At 45.9% G+C, this 25,977-nt stretch overlaps 1 protein-coding gene across 8 annotated transcripts in view; it reads right to left on the bottom strand.

The window, feature by feature from the left end:
- Nucleotides 1–25,977, bottom strand: part of LOC133487569 (transcription regulator protein BACH2-like) — a 162,812-nt gene that overhangs the window by 124,264 nt on the left and 12,571 nt on the right. For all 8 annotated transcript variants that reach the window (XR_009791374.1, XR_009791373.1, XR_009791372.1 and 5 more), the window contains exon 2: nt 97–373. Coding sequence is in view for 1 of the 8 variants with exons in the window: in XM_061794335.1 (XP_061650319.1) it covers nt 97–357 (261 nt within the window). In the remaining 7 variants the exon portion in view is untranslated. The remainder of the gene's footprint in view (nt 1–96; nt 374–25,977) is intronic.

Below are 25,977 nucleotides of genomic sequence, written 5' to 3'. Positions count from 1 at the left end.
ACACAACAAGGCTAATTTAAGACCCTGGTCCAAACGATTTTTGTAAAATGGTTCAAGATTTATGTACCAATACGTTTGTTGGTATGTCTCGTTTACCTTGTCAGGGAGGTTAATGATGGGTTCTCCTGGTGGCCCATTGTATCCTAGCAGGGCTTGTAGGAAGTAGCGGCTACTCGCAGCGAGGACGGCCCTGTGTGCTCGTACCTCCCTGCCCTCCACCAACACAGTGACATCACACAGGATGCTCTGTCTCCGCTGCTCCTCAAGGCTCAATAACACATTGGCACAGTGGACTTTGGACTCGTACACATATACAGGCACTGCTGCCTCACTGTCCTGCTCATCACCTGCCGACATCACTTCCAGTGGCTACCTGGACAAAGGAAACCAGAAGAATACGGGTTAAAGACCTTGTAAAGTGAATTTAGGGATTTGTTTCTAAATACATATGTCTGAAGATACTGTAATTAATAAAAACGTGCAAAAAATGAGACCAATGTAGTACTGAATTGTTGAGATGTAGCGTTGAACTCTTTTTCACCATTTCAGTTGTCCAGATTTTTGGGTCGTGGCTGAAGCACAGCCCAGTTACTAGGGGTGTGTAAAATATTGATTCCTCAATGCATTGCAATTGTAACCTCAGTTCTAAGTATTGCACGTCAAGTATATGAACAGTTGTTAAACCAACAAATAAGTCAACTAAATAGAGTATTAAAAATTATTATAAGCGACATTGTAATACGTTCGAATATCCATTGTAAATATTTCAGGAGGTGAACATTTTTATTTTGAGAAGCAATATTGTGAACTCTGTTCCTGTCAATAATGTTTTTTTCAAAGTGCCCATCCCCCACCAACGAGTCTATCACCTGAGCTGCACATTGCTTTGCAAGACACAAGTCGGTCTTTGCCCTCAAGTCCCGAGTCAAGTCACAAGTCGAGACAGGCAAGTCCTGTGTAATGGATATTGCTTTTTCTAGTCCACTCAGCTAATTCACTCAGCATTAAGACATTTTCGCAACTATCAGAATATGCTATCAATTGGTCAAAATCAACAATACTCTCTCTCACGACTAACTAATGGAATCCTGTGGACCAAAATCCAAACTTTCCTATTCTGACAGGGAATATATCATATCTAGGCATTAACATATCAGCAAAATTTACATTGTTAAATAATTTAAATCACGTACCTCTACTGGAAAAAAATTGTGATGATTTAAAACGTTGGAACAACCTACCTATCTCACATTTAGGGCATATAGCTACAGTAAAAATGAAAATATTACCAAAAATTATTTATTTTCAATGATCCCAGTCAAACCCACATTAAAATGGTTCCAAATGTGAAGGAATGTGGCTCTATGTGTTTTAAAATTCCATCCATCCATCCATTTTCTGAGCCGCTTATCCTCACAAGGGCCGCGGGAGTGCTGGAGCCTATCCCAGCTATCTTCGGGCAGGAGGCGGGGTACACCCTGAACTGGTTGCCAGCCAATCGCAGGGCACATATAAACAAACAACCATTCACACTCACATTCATACCTACGGGCAATTTAGAGTCTTCAATTAACCCCTCTATGCATGTTTTTGGGATGAGGGAGGAAACCGGAGTGCCCGGAGAAAACCCACGCAGGCACGGGGTGAACATGCAAACTCCACACAGGCGGGGCCGGGATTTGAACCACGGTCCTCAGAACTGTGAGGCAGATGTTCTAACCAGTCGTCCACCGTTCCACCCCATTTTAAAATGTTACTTTAAAAATAAGAACAATAAAATTAGCCTTGCTACCCTTCAGAAAGGTAAAACAGAAGGGGACTTCACACACCCAACTTCAAACACTATTTCCGTAATTTCTCATGTAAAGTACGCACCAATGTATAATACGCACCCCCAAAGTTGACCTCAAAATTCTGGAAAACACTTCTATGATCAATGTATTTTTACAATGCATGATTTTGCTTCTACCCATATGAAGTATTATCTCAGGATATTCATCTTTCCTTCGATTTCCTTCGTCGTCCTGTCCCTGCAGCTGAAAAACACCCCCACAGCATCTATGCTGCCACCACCATGCTTCACTGTTGGGACTGTATTGGACAGGTAATGAACGTGTTGCAGCCATAAAATTCTAAGTTAATGGTTATTTGCTAAAATCAATCAAGTTTATCAGTTTGAACATTTTATATCTTGTCTTTGTAGTGTATTCAAATTAAATAGACGTTGAACATAATTTGCAAATCATTGTATTCTGTTTCTATGTATGTTGAACACAACATCCCAACTTCATTGGAATTGGGGTTGTAATTTGATCAATAACGGGAAAGAGAATCTAATTTAGCAAAACCGGAGAAAACCCACGCAGGCATGGGGAGAACATGCAAACTCCACAGAGGTGGGGCCGGGGATTAAACCCCGGTCCTCAGAACTGTGAGGCAGACGCTCGAACCAGTCGCCCCCCCATGCCGCCCGCTTGAAGTCCTTTTTTAAAAAAAAATTTATGATTTTAAAATGTATTCATTCATAGTAAAGGCAATCCTGACTGACAGCAAATAGTGGTAGCCCACTGAAATACTGTACACTTCTTGCATAATGGTAAAGACATAAATGGCTTCATAAAACTCTTGTGAGATGCACAATTTACATTTGATGTCCTTCAAACTTTGCTGATCCAAGTGCATAAATGATCCTAACTACTCATTAAACCCATTACACTCTTGTCTTCATACAATCATAATAATAACGGTACAGACATGCAATAGTTCAGACAACTTTCACAAATTCAAATATATTCATTCATATCTCAGAAATAACAGATTATTTAGTTGTCTGCGAGTGTGTGAATGCAAAGTAGCTGCTTCGTCTTGGCACTTAGGCTCACAGATCCCTCTGGGTATTGCAACAACATAATGATGTTCTTCTCCAGTGGCATGCACGGTAGGGTTGGGCGTTGTTAAAACTTCACGATTTGATTGGATTGTGATTCTTTAGGTTGCGATTCGATTCAATATTGATTTTTTTATTTTTTTTTTAGCTGGCCATTCGATTTGATTCGATATTAATTTAAATGGTCTGATGTTGATTCTATAAGAAATAAAAATACACAATAATTAAGAGTAAATTTTGACAATTTTGAAATATTTTTGATGCCATAAACGCATTTGTCGTTTGTCATGTCACATTTTCTAAGCAATAAAACATCTGAAAACATTTGCACATAACGTTTTTGTGAACAGCACAAAAGGTGACAATTGGTTAGCACATCTGCCTCACAGTTCTGAGGACCCGGGTTCAAATCCAGCCTCACCTGTGTGGAGTTTGCATGTTCTCCCCGTGCGTGCGTGGATTTTCTCCAAGTACTGCAGTTTCCGCCCACATCCCAAAAACATGCATGGTAGGTTAATTGAAGACTCTAAATTGCCCGTAGGTGTGAATGTGCGTGGCAATGGTTGTTTTTTTATGTCCTGCGATTGGCTGGCGACCAGTGCAGGGTGTATCCCGCCTCCCGCCCAGAGTCAGCTTGGATAGGCTCCAGCATGCCCGCGACCATAGTGAGAATAAGCGGTATGGAAAATTGATGGATGGATGGAGTACAAAAGTATTAAAACAAACATGGCAGCCGTCTATACACACTGAAAATGTAAAGTGCATGTAAACAAAACAAAAATCCTATTGGAAATTGTAATAAAAGTAAAAAAAACAAAAAACATGTACAATAACTTATTTGCGCATATGGGGTAAAAAAAGTAAACATGACGACAGCTCTGTATTGAAAAAGTCTGCATGTATACTTAATATTTCTTTACTTACAGTATTAGGGTCAGGATTACTATTATTATTTGCAGGGTTTCTAAGTCATACATGGTTTGAAATATCCAGTATCGCATCGCCAAATGTGACATAAAATGAGGTCTTCATCAATGTATTGCTCAATTTCCATCGTTACAATGCAATGCATGTTTTGAACCGTTTCTTCTTTGTAACTCGATGGAGAGAGATTGGATTTATTAAAGAATTGAAAACTGCGTAGTAAGCAGAGGTAAACAACCACATGATTGCTGATTGGTCAAAAGTCAGTCGGAGGCAGCTCGCAGACGATAAAATGCGACAAGATGCGATGTCAAGTGAGGTGGATTTTTTCGCCTGTGCTTCAGAGGCGGAGGTCACCCGGGAGAACTGCGGCTTCCGTTAGGCAGGAATAAATGTGGACTTCGAGACACTTGGCGTTTGGGCTAATTCGATTTATTGAACAAGCCTTAGTGTCATAACAGCTGCTTACATTGCCAGAACAACGAAAAAGCCCCCGAAAAAAACCCTGAATCTCAGTTTATCAAGGTTTAATTCTCTGGGCGTGGAATTAGCCCCTCTCTGGGTGCACCCGGAAGGTGGGTGCTCCCCATGACCATATTTGGAGTGTTAAGATGGCCACCAGGTGGCACACTGTGTCCGTAAAGTAACCATACCCGCCTGTTGGCACCTCTCAGTCGAGCTAATCTCCCACCCGGGGCCCTTCTCTGCTATAATGCAAAACAGTCCTCTTTGAAGACCAGGACGCCTGTTATAAACCCAAGATAGGTTACTGTCTGGGAGGAGAAGGAAAACCCTAATAAACATACAACTGGTTAAAGGAAGTCCTTTGATGTAGTATTACAAAGAAAAGATGGTTGGCGTGAATAAAGATCTCCAAACATTTGGCCCTCTCAAAGGAAGTCTGACTTCAGTACTATTGAAATATACTACACAAGCTCAGAAACGGTTGAAAACTGGGTGAAAAAGCCTCATGTGCTTTCGGTTTACAGTCAAAGAGGGTGCTGCAGATGAGATACATTGTTCCCTTTTTCACCAGCACGCAAATGTAGTTAAATATTGATGATATCCATTGCAGGGTGGTCATCCTAGAAGGGGGATTGCCCCCTTCTCCCCCATTTGCAGTCCATTCTCAAGGCTTCTTTTTTTTTCTCTCCCCCAAATGGGGTTTTGAAGTTTTCCTTGCTCGATTGTGTCATGGGTGTGTGTTCCGGTTTTTGTCTTCCCCCTGTTTCATACACAATTGCTCCTGAGAGCATCTTCACCACCTGTGCCTTGTTCACCCTAATTACTCCTTGCATTTAACCTCGTGTCTCATTCTTTCTCGTCACCAGTTCGTTGTACCTTGTCATCGCGTTCCAGCATTGTTGTTTCCCCGTCAAAGACTCACAGTAAGATCTCGCCTTTTTGCCTCATGTTTTTGGATACTGTTGCCTTTTTTGGATTGCCTGCCTGTGTACCGACCTCTGCCCGTATATTAAACCTCTCTTTTTTGAAACTGTCCATTTGTTTTGGAGTCGTGCATTTTTGGGTCATATCCTCTGTTGCGTTCATGACAGAACGAACTGGCCATAACATGGACCCAGCAGACTCAGACCCGGTATGCAAAGCCCTTCAAGTGCAGGGTCAACGCCTCTCGAAGCAAGATGAGCAGCTTGCGGCCCTCCACCTTCATCTAGAGGGAGTGTCAGACCATAGGGATATTATGATGAGACAGTTGGCCTCACAGTTTGAAGTTCGAATGAAAATGATTCAAAAGAAGGAACCAGTTGGCACAACACCCGATATCGCCACGGTACCAATATTTCCATGTGAAGCAGTCACCATGCAGCCACCTGCCACCTCCGCTGCTGTCTGCACACAGCTCTCTCGACCGGAGAGGTTTTCTGGAGATTCTGGGAATATTAAGCCGTTCATCACTCAGTGCGAACTCTACTTTGAGCTGCAGGCAGCTGCCTTCCCCACCGAGCGGTCAAAAATTGCTTTCGTCATTTCCCACCTTACTGGTCGTGCGGAGGCGTGGGCTACTGCTGACTGAAGCCGCAAATCCGCTGCGTGTCATTCGTGGGCTTTTTTCATAAAGACTATGGAGCAAATTTTTCAGTTTTCCACACCAGATCATGAGGCAGCTCGCTCCCTTGTCACCTTACAACAAGGCAAGCGCAGGGTGTCAAACGCAATTGAGTTTCGCATTCTAGCAGCTGAGAGTCAGTGGAATAACAGGGCACTGCTCGATGCATTTTTTCAAGGACTATCCCCCGCCGTCAAGGATCATTTGGTCCCGCTAGACCTGCCGACCGATTTGGACACTCTCATTGCTCTCTCCGTAAAGATCGATAAAAGGCTTTTGGATCGCGAGCTGGACGGAGTTCGGCGCAGGGCTGCGTCACCGCGCACTTGGAGGACGAGCCTCGGTGGCCAGCCAAACCAAGGCAGATCCCCTGTTGCCGGTCTCAATCAACTGGCTAGCTTCACCACGGAGGAACCCATGCAACTGGGCAGGTTCTGTGTCTCCCCTGAGGAACGTCAACGCCAGCTGAGGGAAGGGCGGTGCTTCTACTGCGGGCAGTTGGGACATTCCGTGAGCAAATGTCACGTCAAACGATTATCGACCTCGCCTTTTTACCTCATGTTTTTGGATACTGTTGCCTTTTTTGGATTGCCTGCCTGTGTACCGACCTCTGCCCGTATATTAAACCTCTCTTTTTTTAAACTGTCCATTTGTTTTGGAGTTGTGCATTTTTGGGTCCTATCCTTTGTTCCGTTCATGACAGATTGGGCGATTTAGATTAGGGGATGTCGCCACGATGTTGCCAACTGTGGGCCTGTGAAGCCCTTTGAGACTCTTGTGATTAAGGGCTATACAAATAAACTTGACTTGACGAAATTACTCTCCGAAGTTTGTGGAAGGTGTTACAGACAGCGGGCAAAAAACAATGTTGGCAAGCACAACCGCACGGAGGTACACAAGAAGGCAGTAGATTTAGATAAAAATCCTGCAACATTATTCGAAATCTACGAAACTACTATTGGACGGGCATTGCGAAGGCTCGGGTAAGTAAATTCTATTTTACTCATCCCAGTGGATGAGAGGGTAGCCTCCCTTCGCCTTCAGGGGAATGGGTCCTCATTGTTGTTTTTGTTTATGCACCAAACAGCAGTTCAGAGTACTCACCCTTTTTGGAGTCCTTGGATGGGGTGCTGGAGAGCGCCCCTGCGAGGGACTCCCTCATTCTTTTGGGAGAATTCCCATGTTCCTCCGCGTAACTGACAGCTTGCAGTTTAAACTGTGTTTCGTAAGCGTGTCTCTTCGTAGGTGCCATTTTCAGGGGGGTCCTTAGCCAAACCGATGTTGTTTTGCACAATGCACACCCCGGCGCTATATACCTAGTGGGGGCGTGGCTTTAGCGTCCGCCTTCACGCACCCTTCCCCCTTTACGTCCGCATGCTGTCCTCAGCCACGTCCGCTTTTCCTCTGTATAAGCTTCGTGTCGGCAGGAAATGCTCCCAGTCAGTCAAGCGGTCAAATTTTTTTTTTAAATAAATAAATAAATACAAATTAAAAGAAAAGAAAAAGTCAAGCGGAGCGCTGATCACACAACAACATTTATAGATGTTGGAACTCGGTGCACACATAAGGCGCGCCACATTATAAGACGCCCCGTCCATTTTGGAGAAAATTTAAGACTTTTAAGTAAAAAGATGGGCGGCACGGTTAGAGCATCTGCCTCACAGTTCTGAGGACCGGGGTTCAATCCCCAGCCCCGCCTGTGTGGAGTTTGCATGTTCTCCCGTAACCCTAACTCCGTGGGTTTTCTCCGGGCACTCCGGTTTCCTCCCACATCCCAAAAACATGCATGAAGACTCTAAATTGCCCGTAGGTGTGAATGTGAGTGCAAGTTGTTGTTTGTTTGTATGTGCCATGCAATTGGCTGGCAACCAGTTCAGGGTGTACCCCGCCTCCTGCCCGATGATAGCTGGGATAGGCTCCAGTACGCCCGCGACCCGAGTGAGGAGAAGCGGCTCAGAAAATGGATGGATGGATGGATGGATGGAAAAAAAAAGGTAGAAATGGCTTTTTTTCTTCTGGCTTTTTAGACGAATTCTCAGCATTTATTGCTGGCTTGGTGACCCATGCAGGCAATATATCAATCATGGGTGACTTTAATATACATATGGATTCCCCGTTGGAACCTCTTAGTGCAGTGTCCATCCAGCCATTCATTTTCTTCTGCTTATCAGAGGTCGGGTTGCGGGGGAAGTAGCTTTAATAGGGAAGCCCAGACTTCCCTCTCCCCAGCCACTCCAACCAGCTCTTCCGGGGGGATCCCAAGGGGTTCCCAGGCCAGCCGGGAGACATAGTCTCTCCAGCATGTCCTGGGTCGTCCCCGAGGCCTCCTCCAGGTGGGACGTGCCTGGAACACCTCACCAGCGAGGCATCCAGGAGTTATCCTAATCAGAAGCCTGAGCCACCACATCTTGCTCCTCTCAAGGCTATTCCTACTCTCAGCCCCTCCCGGATGACCAAGCTTCTCACCCTATCTCTGCGGCGGAAACTTATTTCGGCCACTTGTATCCAGGATCTTGTTCTTTCGGTCAGGACCCACATCTCGTGACCATACGTGAGGGTAGGAACGTAGATCGACCGTTAAATTGAGAGCTTCGCCTTTCGAGCTTCTTCACCACAACGGACAGACACAAAGTCCACATCACTGCAGACGCTGCAGCAATCCGCCTGTCAAGCTCCAGTTCCATTCTTCCCTCACTTGTGAACAAGACCCCAAAATACTTGAACTCCTCCACATGGGGCAGGAACTCATTCTCGACCCGGAGAGGGCACTCCACCCTTTTCTGACTGAGGACCATGGTCTCAGATTTGGACGTGTTGAGTTTCACCCGAATCGCTTCACACTTGGCTGCGAACCACTCCAGTGAGCGTTGGAGATCACAGCTTGATGAAGCCAACAGAACCACATCGTTTGCAAAAACTGGAGATAGAATACTTAGGCCCCCTCTACGCCTCTGAGAGAGAGATTCTGTCCATAAAAGTGATGAACAGAATCAGTGACAAAGGGCAGCCTTGGCGGAGTCCAACCCCCACTGGAAACAAATCTGACTTACTGCCAGCAATGCGGACCAAACTCTGACACTGGTCGTACAAAGACCGAACAGCCTGTATCAGTGGGTTCGGGACTCCATACGCCCGAAGCACCCCCCACAGGACTCCCCGAGGGGACACGGTCAAACGCCTTATCTAAGTCCACAAAACACATTTAGACTGATAGGGCGCACTCCCATGCACCCTCGAGAACCTGACTGAGGGTGTAGAGATTGTCCACTGTTCCACACTGCTCCTCCTGAATCAGAGATTTGACTTCCCCACAGACCCTCCTCTCCAGCACTCTTGAATAGACCTTACCAGGGAGGCTGAGGAGTGTGATCCCCCTGCAGTTGGAACACACCCTCCGGTCCCCCTTCTAAAAAAGGGCGACCACCACCCTAGTCTGCCAATCCAGGGGCACTGACCCCAATGTCCACGCAATGTTGGAGAGGCATGTCAACCAGGACAGCCCCACAACATCCAGAGCCTTCAGGAACTCCGGCCGGATCTCATCCACCCTGGGGGTTTGCCACCGAGGGGCTTTTTAACCACCTCGGTGACCTCAACCCCAGAGATAGGAGAGCCCGCGTCAGAGAACCCAGACTCTGCTTCCTCATGGGAAGGCGTGTCGGTGGAATTGAGGAGGTCTTCTAAGTATTTCCCCCACCTATTCACAATATCTCGAGTCAAGGTCAGAAGCGCCAAATCCCCACTATACACAGTGTTGATCGTGCACTGCTTCCTCCTACTGAGACGCCGGTTGGTAGACCAGAATTTCCTCGAAGCCGTCAGGAAGCCTTTCTCCTCCCATGAGTTTTTCAGCAACCACCAAAGCTCCATACCACTTGGCCAGCTGCTTCAGGAGTCCCACAGGCCAAAAAGGCCCGATAGGACTCTTTTTTCAGCTTTACGGCATCCCTCACCGCTGGTGGTCACCAACAGGTTCGGGGGTTGCCACACACAGCAAAGGAGGCGTGGAACATGGTCCACTCGGACTCAATGTCCAAGTAAAGGAACACCACTCGGGTTCTGATCGGAGGGGAGCCGTTCTTCCCAATCACACCCTTCCAGGTCTCACTGTCTTTGCACATGTGAGCATTGAAGTCCCCCAGCAGAACGATGGAATCCCCAGCGGAAGGGCTTTCCAGCACCCCCTCCAAGGACTCCAAAAGGGTGGGTACTCTAAACTGCTGTTTGGTGCAAACGCACAAACAACAGTCAGGACCTGTCCGCCCGCCTGAAGGCAGAGGGAGGCTACCCTCTCGTCCACCGGTGTGAATCCCAATGTACAGGCTTTAGATTATGAGACTGATACGTTTTCTCGTTGCTTTTCCTAAATTTTACACATATAAAAAAAAGACGTGATACCCTTTACGAGACAAAATAGCTTGATTTAAAGCTTGAATCAAATCACGCTAAACCGGAAGCAAGGCAGGTGTCGCTGCTTCTACGAATTTCATCCATCCATCCATTTTCTGAGCCACTTCTCCTCACTAGGGTCGCCGGCGTGCTGGAGCCTATCCCAGCTGTCATCGGGTAGGAGGTGGGGTACACCTTGAACTGGTTGCCAGCCAATTGCAGGGCACATACAAACAAACAACCAGTCGCACTCACAGTCACACCTACGGGCAACTTAGAGTCTCCAATTAATGCATGTTTTTGGGATGTGGGAGGAAACCGGAGTGCCCGGAGAAAACCCACGCAGGCACGGGGAGAACATGCAAACTCCACACAGGCGGGGCCGGGATCGAACCGAAGGATGTAAAACATGTGAAAGCGGGCACACTGGTAGCCCGGGGGAATGGCGCGGCTGATGCCGTGGCTAAGAAAATAGCAGGCTATCAAACGGATGCTGAAGGTAACTATGTTGTTAAACAGGATCAGTTGTTTGACTTTCTCCCTTCAGTAACAGTTGATGTAGTGCGCGACCTCCAAGAGGCGGCGCCAGAGGAAGACAAACGTAAGTGGCAAAAGAAAGGTGCTGTGTATGATGACAAGGAGAAGCTGTGGTTTGGCCCGGCAAGAGGCCCTAGGAGACTGGTGTTACCTGCAGAAAAGTTCATGCGGTTAGTGGTTGAGGAAGCACACGCCCCGACACACGAGAGTTATGTGTCAATGCTGAACAAGATGCGCTTTTCGTGGCACCCTGATCTTCTGCGTAAGGTAAAAGAGTTTTGTGTTTCTTGTGATATATGTCAGAATTTCAGTGTTGGCCCTACAACGAAGAGGTCACTGCAACACACTGAGAAGGGTCGATGCCCCAATGATGTCGTGGTTATGGACTTTACTGACATGTTAGTCCAAGTCCAAGGAAAAACGTACCTGTTAATGATTGTCGACACTTTTTCTGGATGGCCCGAAGCCTATCCTTGTGCAAAAGAGGACGCACCGTCCGCCATCAAAGCGCTGGTTAACCATTATATCCTGACACATGGGTTTCCACAAGAAATCAGATCAGACAATGGTACCCATTTTACGGGTAATTCGTTGGCCACGGTCGAACGTATACTTGGGCTCAAACACAAATTTGCCTCAGTCTACCATCTTCAGTCCCAGGGCCATGTGGAAAGGATGAATCGCACAGTCATACAAAGGCTGGCAAAACGTGCGCACACATAGGGCTTAATTGGGTCCATGCCCTGCCCCTTGCTTTGTTCTCCATCAGGCAAGCTATTAACCGTCGGACAGGGTTCACCCCTTTTGAACTCCTGACTGGCCGCTTGATGCCTGGTCCAGACTCGGCTTCGCTCCAGCCGGACGTGGAACCGCCAAAGGGCTATAGCCCTACTGGGAGCAACTGTCATCTCTTGTATCCTCGCTTTGTGTTTCAGATCCCTCTGTTGCGTGTATTTGAAAGTGCTCCAAAGGAAGTGGTCTGAACCACGCTGGACTGGTCCGTTTGAGGTGTCAGCTCGGACATCTCATGCCATGCTTCTCTTTGGAAAGGGGGACAAGTGGTATCACAAGCACGCCCTGCGCAGGCCTCTATTGTGGAGTAAAAACTAATAAATAAATAAAAATAAATTTAAAAATAGGGCCTCTCGTGCCTGGTGATCTTCTGCTGTATTGTGTGTGCTGGACGTTTTTTTTTAGCGCTGGTATTCGCTGGGGTCGTTTTTTACCTAGTCTCGTTTGTTTTCATTCATTTTTCATTTCTTTCATCTTTGTGTATTAGTGTATGGATATTCTGTTTTGGTGTTAAATCGATCATTTAACATGGGGGGAAATATGTACATCCTGTATGTCTGGGTGAAGAAGGTCATAATCATGACTGGTGATCTCCTTGATTATAGTTACAGGAATCTATTTCGGAATGCCCTCAAAACAAGAACGAGTGGGAAAGAGGGCCGTGAAGCCAACAGGGGCCCTAGTGTTGAACTACACGCTGGTGGAAAGGACAGTTTGATTTGTGTAAGGTGGTAGATTGTGTAAGCTGGGGCGTTCCGGCGGGAAACGACATTTACTTGTGCGCTTTGAGTATAGGACATGGAGGAGCTAACCGGTACCCGGTGAACCATAAGTTCAAAGCGAACCACCAGGTGGATTTGTGTTACAGCTGGAAGCAGGTGATTATCCACTCGAAACCGGGATACTGAGAGCCGATGAATGATATAAATTGGCAGTGGAAGGACAGGATCAAACTGGAAAAAGGTAGTATACACCCGATAACCCCTGGGGAGTGACACCCCGTACTGCTGACCTTGTATGATATAAATAGCCCCTCGTGGAAAGAGTGGGGCAAACCAGTGTCAACCTTTACGGTCTTAACCTTGGGAATAGATGTCTCAGGGGCCGACCCCCTAGGACAAATTATTATTAATTGGCTACGACCGACAAAAAAAATTCATCTAATCCGATATTGAGAAAATTTGCTAATTTACCAGTATCAAAAAACGCGAATCCAGTGGTTTTTAGAACCTCTAAAGCTACGGGATATGACCTAAATAATGACTTGAGGGTGGGGGTGGTATACCGTCGTGTGCTACAGGTGGCTAAGGGACGAGCGGTATGAATTAATACAGGTCATTTTTGTCTTAAAGAAATTACTGTGGAAGGTAGGGACGCAGTCAAAATCTATCATAAGGACTGTCTTGTCTGTGCTACTATGAATAACCTCAATTGGATTGTTAACCCTGTGATGCAGGAAACTTTTACTGCTGCTACTAAGTTCGAGTCAACCTGTGCCTACCAGCTGATGACTAATGACAATCTGGAGGGTGAGTGCCAGCGCTGGGACCACGTGTATCCACTAACTAAGTTAAAAGACGCTCCCCTCTATGATGTCGAAATGGTCCCGTCCCTAGCTTGCATCTCCCAAAATAAGAGTAAGGTAACTTTAGGCCCCAATAACAAACTTTCCCCATCAATTGGCCACCTGGATCCACAGTTTTGTAATTTCACACTTTTTATTGACTATTATGATGCGGCCCGATTGAGTAAGACAAGCTCTGATTTGTGGTGGATCTGTGGTGACGATCTGCCCAGTGGATGGACAGGCACTTGTGCATTGGTTTCTATGATAACCTCCACAGTGATTAAGCCTCTCTCTGAGCAGGAAATCAACCATATGGCAGATTTCACCTGGGAGCATGAGTGGTGGGGTAGCTTAACCCGCTGCCGCCGTGTGGTCAGTGGCTTCAACGTGGGTGGAAATGCTTGGGAAGCAGGAGAGGATCCCACCTACCTTGACGCAATTGGAGTTCCCAGAGGTGTCCCGGATGAGTATAAAGCTCGCTGTCAAATTTCCGCAGGTCTTGAGAGAATTTTTATATGGGTAACCTCGAATAAAAATGTTGATTTTATAAATTACCATCATAACCAAATTCAAAGACTGGTGAATTTCACCTCCCAATTGGCAGAGGGTGTCCATGAGTAACTATCAGCTACCTCTCTTATGGCATTCCAAAATAGGCTGGTCCTCGATAGTATGTTAGCGGAAGAAGGGGGTGCCTGCTCTCAAATCAAGGGTCACTGTTGCACGATTATCCCCAATAATACGGCACCAAGCGGAAAGATCACCAGAGCCATGAAAGGTTTGCAAGCCATGTCTGTTAAACCTAAATCAATGTCTGGAGTGGAAGACTACCCATTCCATAGCCTGCTGAATAGGATGTTTGGAAAATGGAAAGGTCTCATGCTGACTTTGGAAACTACCATCGTGGTTGTCATTGCTGTGCTTGCTTTGTGTGGGTGTTGTATTATTCCTTTTCTCAGAAGTCTTGTCCTCAGGGTTGTTCTCAAGGCCTTTGAGGGGAAGGACCACCACGGCCAATATCAGCTGCTGCCCCTGAAAGAGGATGTGGAGACCATGGGCACTCCGTTGAACGACGCCTTTGTATCCTCTTGTTTTTTTTATATTTGCTGTATTTAGTTTGGGCTTTATTGAGTATTATAGCGAACTAGGCTCCGTGTTTAGGGGGTGTTGATCTCTGATTACCAGAGATAAAAAGGGGGATTAATGTAATATATGGTTTTATTGTGTAACTAGTCTGGGTATGATCATGGGAGTTTTATTGCAGGGATGATAACATGTAAATCAGATAAGGGAGTGGGGGTGTGATGCAGGAAAGCTCCCAACAGGGTGCATGTTGTGGCGGCGGGGAACATCTGTTGGAGACGACAATGGCTGCGGGGGGTTGCTGTAAACATTTTGAGAAGCAAGAATGTGGAGACGGCGTCTGGAGCCAGCGGAAAATGGCCATCATTCTGCAGAGCAATGATGACGTCAAAGGACGCTGTACCAATCAGATGACAACGATTCCATACTTCCTCTTTGAAACATTGTATAAGTCTGGGGCAGGAACAGATAGTTTTGTTCGGACTACGCTATCTGCTAAGGCTAAGATGGGGTAGCTGCGGACCCAGAGCTCTGAAGTATGTATAGACTCCTCTGTCAGTAGTAAATTGGTTGGTTTTTAACACGTCGTTAAAATCGTAGTTCTTTCACGAAAACGAACACGCTAGGAACCGCGAGAGTTAATAGGTGATTTTAAACACAGGTTCCTTTACTACACAATGTGGTTGTTAAGCAGGGCACAAAACAACTGATGATCAAACTCACCATCTGCTCCATGTCTGCACTAATCACTGCTAACCATATCAGATGGTTTGCCAGATTTGCAGAAAGGTTACACAGTAGACCAGATAAAGAAGAAATGCCAACACTGCAAGGGGATTGCAGATAAGCATGAGAGGAGTTGAATGATAGCTGGGATAGGCTCCAGCACGCCCATGGCCCAAGTGAGGAGAAGCGGCTCAGAAAATAGATGGATGAATGGATGGGTTTTTAGCGTTTATTTTAGTCTTCAAACCAACGTAAGCGGCGATGACAGAAAAAAAAAAGCTTAATTAACATTGAGCTAAAACTGCACCGTAGCAACTTTACATCACAATGAATTGGGACAAAATTCACATAAACGTTGTCTCACAGTATGACAAACACTAACCTTGTGCATCAACGGTGAAAATCAGGAAATGAATCACCGTTTTATAGCATTTGGTTCCATCCATTAAAAAAAATAAAAATAATACATTTTTAATTAGTGTGTGTGGCGTGTTATGTTACTTTTTGGGTCAAAAGGCTGAGTTCCAGTGCGTATGCTTCAAAATAAAAGCCTACAAACTTAAAACAGGACGTCATGTTAAAACTTGCACATATAAACCATTTGACTTGATGAAACAGTCCCATTTAACGATTTTAACAATGCTATATTTAACTTTTACATTCATTAATGAATAGTAAGTCAATTGGGTTAGTTCCACGCACATTGCCTTTTAGTTTATAGGTTTGATATTGATACTGGTTATAAAGAACCCCCCAATGTCATTTTAGTCTTTGCTGCGGGCTGCAAAGAAAATGGATGTTTATAATTTGGACACCCTTTATTAAAATCATGCAAACTTTTTTGACCCAACCCCCTAAAAGAATCGGAATCGAGAATCGTTTGGAAGCTGAATCAAAATAAGGAACCGGAATCGCTCAAATTCAAACAATGCCCAACCCTAATGAGCACTGAAAATATCAAATGGGCACCCGGTTGAAATATGTCACTTTTGCATTGTATTATGTCTTATGACTCGCAAATACTTGGCAAATAAAGATGATTCTGATTCTGATTAAATCATTCAGAAGTTGACTTGCTGGTGTATTTTGGATCGGTATCCTGCTGCAGAACCCAAGTGCGCTTCAGTTTGAGGTCACAAACTGAGGACTCTCCTTCAGAATCTTCTGTTAAATAGCAGAATTTATTGTTTCCATCAATCACAGCAAGTTGTCCAGGTCCTGAAGGAGAAAGCAGCCCAAAACCATCACACTAATGCATCACTAAACCCGCTATCAGCAAGGCTAACAGTGATGGGTGATGATCTTTGCAGGATGTGAGCAATACACAGCATGTGCTGAAATGGGGGGTGTCTTGCTGCAGCTATCATTGTTTGTTCACTGCATGTTCCAATTGTGGTTACTTTTTGTACAACTCCCCATTCCTCTGCCACAGAGAGAAAATGCTCTGCAGTTTTCAGCATAGTGTCTGGTGATTGTCTTCTGCACAGCCAGGGCAAAAGACTGTAGATGACATCTCCCGTCTGTGACATCAGAAATCAGAATCAGAATCATTTTTATTTGCCAAGTATGTCCAAAAAAACACAAGGAATTTGTCTCCGGTAGTTGGAGCCGCTCTAGTACGACAACAGATAGTCAATTTGTTCTGTAAATTGACGATCTGTTGTCGTACTTTGGAGACAGAAAGACATTGACAAAAAAAAACAGTCACTGAGCAGTGAAGGGTTGCTAGTTATCTGGTAATGCCGGTACATTATTTTATTTTTAATTTTTTTTGACAATTGTGCAAAAAGATGCAGTCCTCTAGCACTTAGAGCAGTTCGAATGACTAATATTGCAATAGTCCGGTGCAATGACCATTGTGCAAAGGGCGCCGAGACTTCAAGGAGTGTATGCGGTTTAAAGTGACGAGTAGTGCGATAATCTGGGAAAATGTTGGTTGTGCAAATGTTGCAGATACTCCTCAATCAGTGTGCAAATAGAGCAGATGCTACTCTGGCATGAGTGGCCAGTATATGCAAATAGTGCAGCATGGCGAGACAACTACAGCGAGTGCACGAGTAATAAATAATTGGCCCCACAGAAATGTGACAATGAACTCAAGTCAAAAAATTGCCAGCTTGTTGTAATGGAATTATAGGTTAGCTGTTTAAGAAGTTGATTGCAAGAGGGAAGAAGCTGTTGGAATGTCTACTAGTTCTAGTTTGCATTGATCGGTAGCGCCTACCTGAGGGAAGGAGCTGGAAGAGCTGGTGACCGGGGTGGGGAGGGTCCGAGAGGATTATGCACGCCCTTGTCTTAGTTCTGGCAGCGTGCAAGTCCTCAAGGGTGGGTAGGGGGGTACCGACAATCCTTTCAGCAGTTTTGATTGTCCGTTGCAGTCGGAGTTTGTCCTTTTTTGTAGCAGCACCAAACCAGACTGTGATGGAAGAACACATGACTGATTCGATGACCGCTGTGTAGAACTGACTCAACAGCTCCCGTGGCAGGCCGTGCTTTCTCAGAAGCCGCAGGAAGTACATCCTCTGCTGGGCCTTTTTGAGGACTGAGTTGATGTTGGTCGCCCACTTCAGGTCCTGAGAGACTGTAATTCCCAGGAATTTGAAGGTCTCGACGGTTGACACAAGGCAGCTGGACAACGTGAGGGGCAGCTGTGGCGAAGGATGCCTCCTGAAGTCCATGATCATCTCTACAGTCTTGAGCGTGTTTAGCTCCAGGTTGTGTCGGCCGCACCACAGCTCCAGCCGCTACGCTTCCTGTCGATATGCACACTCGTCACCGTCCTTGATGAGGCCGATGACGGTGTCATCCGCAAACTTCAGGAGTTTGACAGTCGGGTGCGCTGAGGTGCAATCGTTCGTGTAGAGAGAGAAGAGCAGCGGAGAGAGGACACAACCTTGGGGTGCCCCAGTGCTGATGCTGCGTGTGGATGAGGTGGTCTCCCCCAGCCTGACCTGCTGCGTCCTGCCCGTTAGAAAGCTGTAAATCCACTGGCAGATGGCAGGTGAGACGCTGAGCTGGAGAAGCTTGGATGAAAGGAGTTCAGGGATGATGGTGTTGAACGCTGAGCTGAAGTCCACGAACAGGATCCTCGCGTAGGTCCCTGCACTGTCGAGGTGTTCTAGGATGAAGTGCAGTCCCATGTTGACTGCATCATCCGCAGATCTGTTCGCTTGGTAGGCAAACTGCAGGGGGTCCAGCAGGGCACCTGTGACACTCTTGAGGTGGTCCAGCATGAGACGTTCAAAGGACTTCATGACCACAGATGTCAAAGCGCCAGGCCTGTAGTCATTTAGACCCGAGATTGCAGGTTTCTTGGGGACTGGAATGATGGCGGAGCGTTTGAAACAGGATGGAACTTCGCACAGTTCCAGAGATCTATTGAATATCTGTGTGAAGACTGGAGCGAGCTGGTCCGTGCAGACTTTGAGGCAGGATGGGGACACATGGTCTGTGCCTGCCGCTTTGTTAATCTTTTGTTGTTTGAAGATGCGTCTCACATCCTGTTCATGGATGGTTAACGCAGAAGTCAGAGGTGTGATTGTGGTCGGTATTGCGGCCGGGTGGGTGTGGGGTGTGAAACTGTCCTTTTCAAATCTGCACTATTGTGCTATTGTTCTCAGCTTGGGGGGATCGTCGCTTGTAATTAGTCAGCGATTGGAATGCATGCCAGACTGATTTAGAGTCGTTAGCGCTGAACTGTTTTTCCAACTTTGCTGCATAGTTCCTCTTTGCAATGTTAATTTCTTTAGTCAGCTGGTTTCTAGCTCGATTATACAGGGCCCTGTCCCCGCTCTGAAATGCATCCTCCTTAGCTTGGCGAAGCTGCTTAAGTTTAGCAGTGAACCACGGCTTGTTGTTGTTGAATGTGCGAAATGATTTTGTTGGTACACACACATCTTCACAGAAACTGATATAGGATGTAACAGTCTCCGTATATTCATCCAGGCTGCCAGCTGAATTTTCAAAGACACTCCAGTCTGTGCAGTCTAAGCAGCTCTTAAGTTCCATCTTTGCTTCATTGGTCCACTTTTTCACTGTTTTCACTGTAGGCTTCGCGCATTTAAGTTCTTGCCTGTACGTCGGTATTAAGTGAATTAAGCAGTGATCAGACGAGCTCAGGGCTGCACGAGGTATAGCACGGTATGCGTTTTTTACCTTAGTGTAGCAGTGGTCTAAAATATTATTTTCCCTGGTGGGACAGTCGATTTGCTACTTGTATTTAGGGAGTTCGTGATTGAGTTTAGCTTTGTTAAAGTCCCCGAGAATAATGAGGGGTGAGTCCGTGTGTTTTTTTTTCTCAATTTCGTTGACTTGTTCGGCGAGCGTTAGCAGTGCGGTGTTCGTGTTAGCTTGAGGCGGAATGTAGACTCCAGCCAGGATGAATGATGCGAATTCACGTGGCGAGTAGAATGGCTTACAGTTCAAAAACAGCGACTCCAAATGCGGGCTGCAGTGTCTGCTGAGCACCGTGACGTCCGTACACCATTTTTCGTTGATATAGAAGCATATCCCGCCGCCCTTTGTTTTCCCCGATGATTCCATGTCGCGGTCCGCTCGATGAGTATGGAAGCCGGGAAGCATGACGGCGCCATCGGGTACAGCGTCGCAAAGCCAGGTCTCCGTGAAGCACATGGCGGCGGTACGTCCGAAGTCTTTACTGGTCTTTAACAGATGATGAAGCTCGTCCATTTTGTTGGGTAGGGAGCGTACATTCGCGAGGTGGATCGACGGGAACGGCAATCTCTATCCTCTCTTGCGTAGTTTCACCTGGATGCCGGCTCGCTTCCCTCTGTGGCGCCGTTTCCGTCTCCATGCGCCGAAAACCACGGACGCCGCTCCGGTGAGTAACTCTGGGGAAAAACTGAGCGGATTTTCGAAAGTTGGTGACAGAAAGTCCGGAGTAGCCTCCTTGATGGTTAGCAGGTCTCCCCTTGTGTAAGTGAGTCGTGTAAGGTCTCCAAAGACGGACGAAAAACACAAAAACAAAAACAATACTAGAGCGCGCGCTACCGAGGCGACCACACTGGTAGACGCCATCTTGATTACACTTGCCAAAGAAAAAAAAAGAAAAAGAAAAAAAATTAAATAAATGGCAGTAATGCCAACATACAGTAATTTGCATTACTAATGGAGGTCCAATGACCCCGGTCAGAGCTACATATTGAGCTTTCTGCAATGCATCCAATTTTACTTGCTTTTTGGTGTCATAAGGTTGTTGAATTTTGCATGAAAGTCTTTCTGCATGGTAGTTGAAAACTTGAATCGCTATATGTAGCATATTTTTTAAACCTTTGTCTTCTTCTACTAATAGTGGTCTACAGTCCAGAGCAATCCACTTTGCGAGTGAATTCGTGATATTCTTCGATGTTGACTTACTATAACGTTGTAGTTTTGGTCCTGAATCCGGTCACTTGCTTGAGTTGGGTTTGTAGACAACTCTTAGAACTCGTACCGTGACTGCTAGCGCTAACAGCTCCAGCTGTTTCTGTGCTTGCTCCGACATGTTTTGCATTTAGATGGAGAGTTGAAGTGCTCTGATGGTACCAGAGGTGGGTAGAGTAGCCAAATATTGTACTCAAGTAAGAGTACTGTTACTTGACAATAATGTGACTCAAGTAAAAGAAAGAAGTATTCCTCCAAAAAAATTCTTGGACATGAGTAAAAAGTACACAGTGAAAAAACTACAAGTACTGAGTAAATCGTGAGTAACTTTTGATTTTTTTAATCAGAGGATAAAGGTAAAATAAAAAGAATGCAAATATGCAAATTCTAGTGTATGTGTGTGTTGCATGTTTTACAGGTATTTGTGATAAAATAGAGCTGATGTGGGCTAATATGCCCAGCCAAAGCAACAACAACACATACAATTAACCACAAGATGTTTTCTCAAGTTAGAAGTGGGCTGAAATATCCACGTTTGGGCAGACAGTGCCAGACAAATACTACAATACATGAAAGCTGTTGTTTTTCTTCATCTAAATGTAAACACAAGTCGTGGGCCGTTGTCTTCAATGGACCTTTCCAACATGGTCGCCATGAAAGCACGTCAATTAGCCGGGATGGCTTATCTAGTGTTAATACCTATGCCCGGGAAGCCCAATAGAAGACGTTGCGTGAGGTAATGTGACTTCCTCATGTGGTTTGATTGGTGAACTAGACTTAAACGTCCCTAACGCTTTAATTGCATTGGCGTATATAGCGTCTAATGCGGAAGTCGTAGTCATAGTCAAAACAGATATGTCACGCACGAAATGGTTCATAAATAAACAATAATTGATCAATACAAGTAGCGAGCGGCATTAAGGTTATTGTAACAGAGTAAAAGTACCATTTCTTCTTAACATAAATACTCGAGTAGAATGTAAAAAGTATACATTATTAAAAGGTACTCTGACAAGTGGAATTTACACAAAATCCTACTTGAGTAAATGTAACAGAGTAAAGTTACTAAACACCTCTGGATGGTAGGCAAACTCCTTTTTGCATAATCTCCACAAAACCACACTTTTATCGCAGCTTCCAAAAGGCAGTTTTATTTAATTTTTTGAAAGTAAATTGGCCAACAGTCCATCATCCGATTCTTCCATTGTGTTAGTCATTGGCCACATAGAGATATGGTGAGCCATGCTCTGACGTGTGCGTCAGCCTAAGCGTTGTACCACGAAATGCACTGACAGACAAAGGTTCCGCATTGGTTTGGAAAGCAAACTGATTAAAATGTGTCACTATAGTTCACGCACTAATTCTTTTGTAATTATTTTATTGTAATTATCACGTTAAACTCCCACCACCTATATATATACTGTATATATATATATATATATATATATATATATATATATATATATATATATATATATAGAGCGCGGCTGAAACACGTCACACGTCACCATATTCTCACTGAATATGGTGAGGTGGTAAGGTGCGATTGACCTGAAAATTTCACCAGATGTTGGGAACAACCCAAGTAATCCATACAGACAAAGAAAGTAGAACACATGAACTCAGAAATTGTGTGTAATAATGTGAAATGACACAGGGAAAAAGTATTGAGGACACCAACTGGCATTTCTTGAATACTTTGTAAACAAAAGCCTTTTTTTTTTGTTTGTTTTATTTTTTTTGCAATGATAGCTTCAAGATGCCTCTTGTATAAAGAAACTAGTCGCATGCGTTGCTCTGTTGGGATTTTGGCCCATTCCTCCACACAAGCAGTCTTCAAATCTTGAAGATTCCGTGGGCTTCTTTTATGGACCTTGAGTTTCAGTTCTCCCCTCATTGAGCCGTCACCTTATCGTGGTGGAGGGGTTTGTGTGTGCCAATGATCCTAGGAGCTAAGTTGTCTGGGGCTTTATGCCCCTGGCAGGGTCACCCGTGACAAACAGGTCTGAGGTGAGGGACCAGACAAAGCACGGCTCAAAGACCCCTAATGATGATGACAAACGAAGGACTTGGTTTTCCCTTGCCCGGACGCCAGAGGGGGGCGGAGCTGTCAACTGATCACCAGCTGGTGGAGAGTTGGCTCCGATGGTGGGGGAAGATGCCGGTTCGACGTGCCAGGCCCAAACATATTGTGAGGGTCTGCTGGGAACGTCTGGCGGAATCCCTGTCAGAAGGACTTTCAAGTCCTACTTCCGACAGAAATTTGGATTGGTGGATTGGTGGTCCCCCTTTTTATGAAGGGGGACCGGAGGGTGTGTTCCAACTACAGGGGGATCACACTCCTTAGCCTCCCTGGTAAGGTCTATTCAGGGGTGCTGGAGAGGAGGGTCCGTCGGGAAGTCGAATCTCAGATTCAGGAGGAGCAGTGTGGTTTTCGTCCTGGCCGTGGAACAGTGGACCAGCTCTACACCCTCGGCAGGGTCCTCGCGGGTGCATGGGAGTTCGCCCAACCAGTCTACATGTGTTTTGTGGACTTGGAGAAGGCGTTCGACCGTGTCCCTCGGGGAGTCCTGTGGGGGGTGCTTCGGGAGTAAGGGGTACCGAACCCCCTGATACGGGCTGTTCGGTCCCTGTACGACCGGAGTCAGAGTTTGGTCCACATATCCGGCCATAAGTCGGACTTGTTCCCAGTGAGGGTTGGACTCCGCCAAGGCTGGCCTTTGTCACAGATTCTGTTCATAACTTTTATGGACAGAATTCCAAGGCGCAGCCGAGGCGTAGAGGGGGTCCGGTTTGGTGGCCTCAGTATTGCATCTCTGCTTTTTGCAGATGTTGTGGTTCTGTTGGCTTCATCAACCCGTGATCTCCAACTCTCACAGCAGAGTGTGAAGCGGCTGGGATGAGAATCAGCACCTCCAAATCTGAGACCATGGTCCTCAGTCGGAAAAGGGTGGCGTGCACTCTCCAGGTCGGGGATGAGATCCTGCCCCAAGTGGAGGAGTTCAAGTATCTTGGGGTCTTATTCACGAGTGAGGGAAGAATGGAACGGGTGATCGACAGGCGGATCGGTGCAGCGTCTGCAGTGTATCGGTCGGTTGTGGTAAAGAAGGAGCTAAGCCGAAAGGCGAAGGTCTCAATTTACCGGTCGATCTACGTTCCTACCCTCACCTATGGTCACGGGTTGTGGGTCGTGACCGAAAGAACAAGATCCCGGATACAAGGGGCCGAAATGAGTTTCCTCCGCAGGGTGTCCGGGCTCTCCCTTAGAGATAGGGTGAGAAGCTCGGTCATCCGGGAGGATCTCAGAGTAGAGTCGCTGCTCCTTCACATCGAGAGGAGCCAGATAAGCTGGCTGTGGCATCTGATTCGGATGCCTCCTGGACGCCTCCCTGGTGAGGTGTTCCGGGCATGTCCCACCGGGAGGAGACCCAGGACACACTGGAGAGACTATGTCTTTCGGCTGGCCTGGGAACACCTCGGGATCCCCCCGGAAGAGCTGGATGAAGTGGCTGGGGAGAGGGAAGTCTGGGCGTCCCTGCTATAGCTACTGCCCCCACGACCCGACCTCGGATAAGCAGTAGACAATGGATGGATGGATGGATGGAGTTTCAGTTCTTTCCATAGATTTTCGATTGGATTAAAGTCAGGTGATTAGCTGGGCAGCGCTATTGTTTTTTTCTTTAAAACCAATTGGCAATTTCCTTGGCAGGATGTTTTGGATCATTATCCTGCTGAAATGTCGACGCTCGTTTCAATTTCATCATCCTTGTAGATGGCAGCAGATTTGTGTCAAGAATGCCCATTCATCCTTCCTTCAATAATGTGAAGTTTACCAAAAACATCATGTTTCCACTTCCGAATTTCACTGTTGGTAGGGTAACCCAAACGTGGTGTGTATTATAGCATCCCAACAGCTCAATTTTGCTCTCATCTGACCAGACTATATTCTCCCAGTATTTAAATGGTTTGTCCAAATGTTGTTCAGCAAACCTTAAACGAGCTTTGACATTCTTTTTTTTCCAGCAATGGGGTTTTGCGTGGTGAGCGTGCATACAGGCCTTCGCAGCGGAGTACATGACTCACTGTTTTCCTTGTGACAGTACCTGCTAATTCCAGGTCTTTTTGAAGCTCTCCACAGGTGGTCCTTGGCTCTTGGACAATTCTTCTGATTATTCTTTGCACTCCTCTGTCACAAATTTTGCGAGGAGCACTTGATCGAGGCAAATTTATGGTGATATGATTGTGCTTTCCACTTACATATTATGGCCCCATCCCTGCTCACTGGAATGTTCAGAAGCTTAGGTATGCGCCTGTAACAAATGCCATCGTTATATTTTGCAACAATTAAGTTTGCGATGGTCTTGAGACAGCTCAGTGCTCTTACCCATCATTAGATTTGTCTTGACTCACACCTTGGCAGTGAGACCTTTTTGGAGGACATCATTTAGGACTGAACAAGCTGATATTCATTTGCACTGACAAGGGGCTGGATTGCTGTTATTATTGATAGATTTTAGGTGTTGTCTTGGCTTCCCATGCCTTTTTTTACACCTCCCTTTCTTCATGTGTACAATAAATTTTTTCCTGTGTCATTTCACATTGTTACACACAACTTAATTTTTTAGCTTATTTGTTCTACTTTCTTTGTATGTGTAGATTACTTGGGTTGTTCCCAACATCTGGTGAAATTTTCAGGTCAATAACACCTTTAAGTATATTTAGTGAGAAAAATGGTGACGTTTTAAATACTTATTTCAGCCGCTGTATATACACTGTACAAACAAAATTATTGTATTACTATTGTATTGTAAATGTGTATATCAAACACCACTGCGAAACGTTTTCGGTTGGTCGAACCAGCGCATGATTTATTCACACCCTTTTTGTGACAAAGGGCAGCCTTGGCGGAGTCCAACCCTCACCGGAAACGAGTCCGACTTACTTCATGAGGACCAAACTCTGACACTGGTCATAAAGCGACCGAACAGCCCGTATTGAGGAGGTCTTCGAAGTATTCTCCCCACGACTCACAATGTCCCGAGTCGAGATCAGCAGCCCTCCATCCCCACTATACACAGTGTTAATGGTGCACTGCTTCCTCCTCCTGAGACGCCGAACGGTAGACCAGAATTTCCTCAAAGCCGTCATGAAGTCTTTCTCCTCCCACGCTCGAGTTTTTCAGCAACCACCAAAGCTGCATTCCGCTTGGCCAGCCGGTACACATCAGCTGCTTCGGCCACAGAACCGACCATAAGGCACACTTAAAAGTCTTACATTTTCTCCAAAATGGACGGGGCGCCTTATAATGAGTTCCAACAACAATAAATGTTGTTGTGTGATGAGTGCTCTGCTGGACTTTTTTTTTTTTTTTTTTTTTAGCATTTCCTGCCGACACACTGCTTACACAGAAGAAAAGCGGACGTGGCTGAGGACAGGGGAAGGGTGCTTACACGCTTACGAAGCACATTACGCGGAGGAACATGCAATCGATCAGCCGCGAGAGAATTCAAGATAAACAAATCCATGGTTCGCAAGTGGAGGAAGCAGGAAAACGAGCTTCGCCAAGTCAAGAAGACGAAGCTGAGTTTCCCCGGAAAAAACGCAAGGTGGCTCGAGTTGGAA

The sequence above is a fragment of the Phyllopteryx taeniolatus genome, chromosome 13 (assembly GCF_024500385.1).
Source record: "Phyllopteryx taeniolatus isolate TA_2022b chromosome 13, UOR_Ptae_1.2, whole genome shotgun sequence".
In the NCBI taxonomy this organism is placed as follows: Eukaryota; Metazoa; Chordata; class Actinopteri; order Syngnathiformes; family Syngnathidae; genus Phyllopteryx; species Phyllopteryx taeniolatus.
This window is presented reverse-complemented; position numbering and strand designations above follow the sequence as displayed.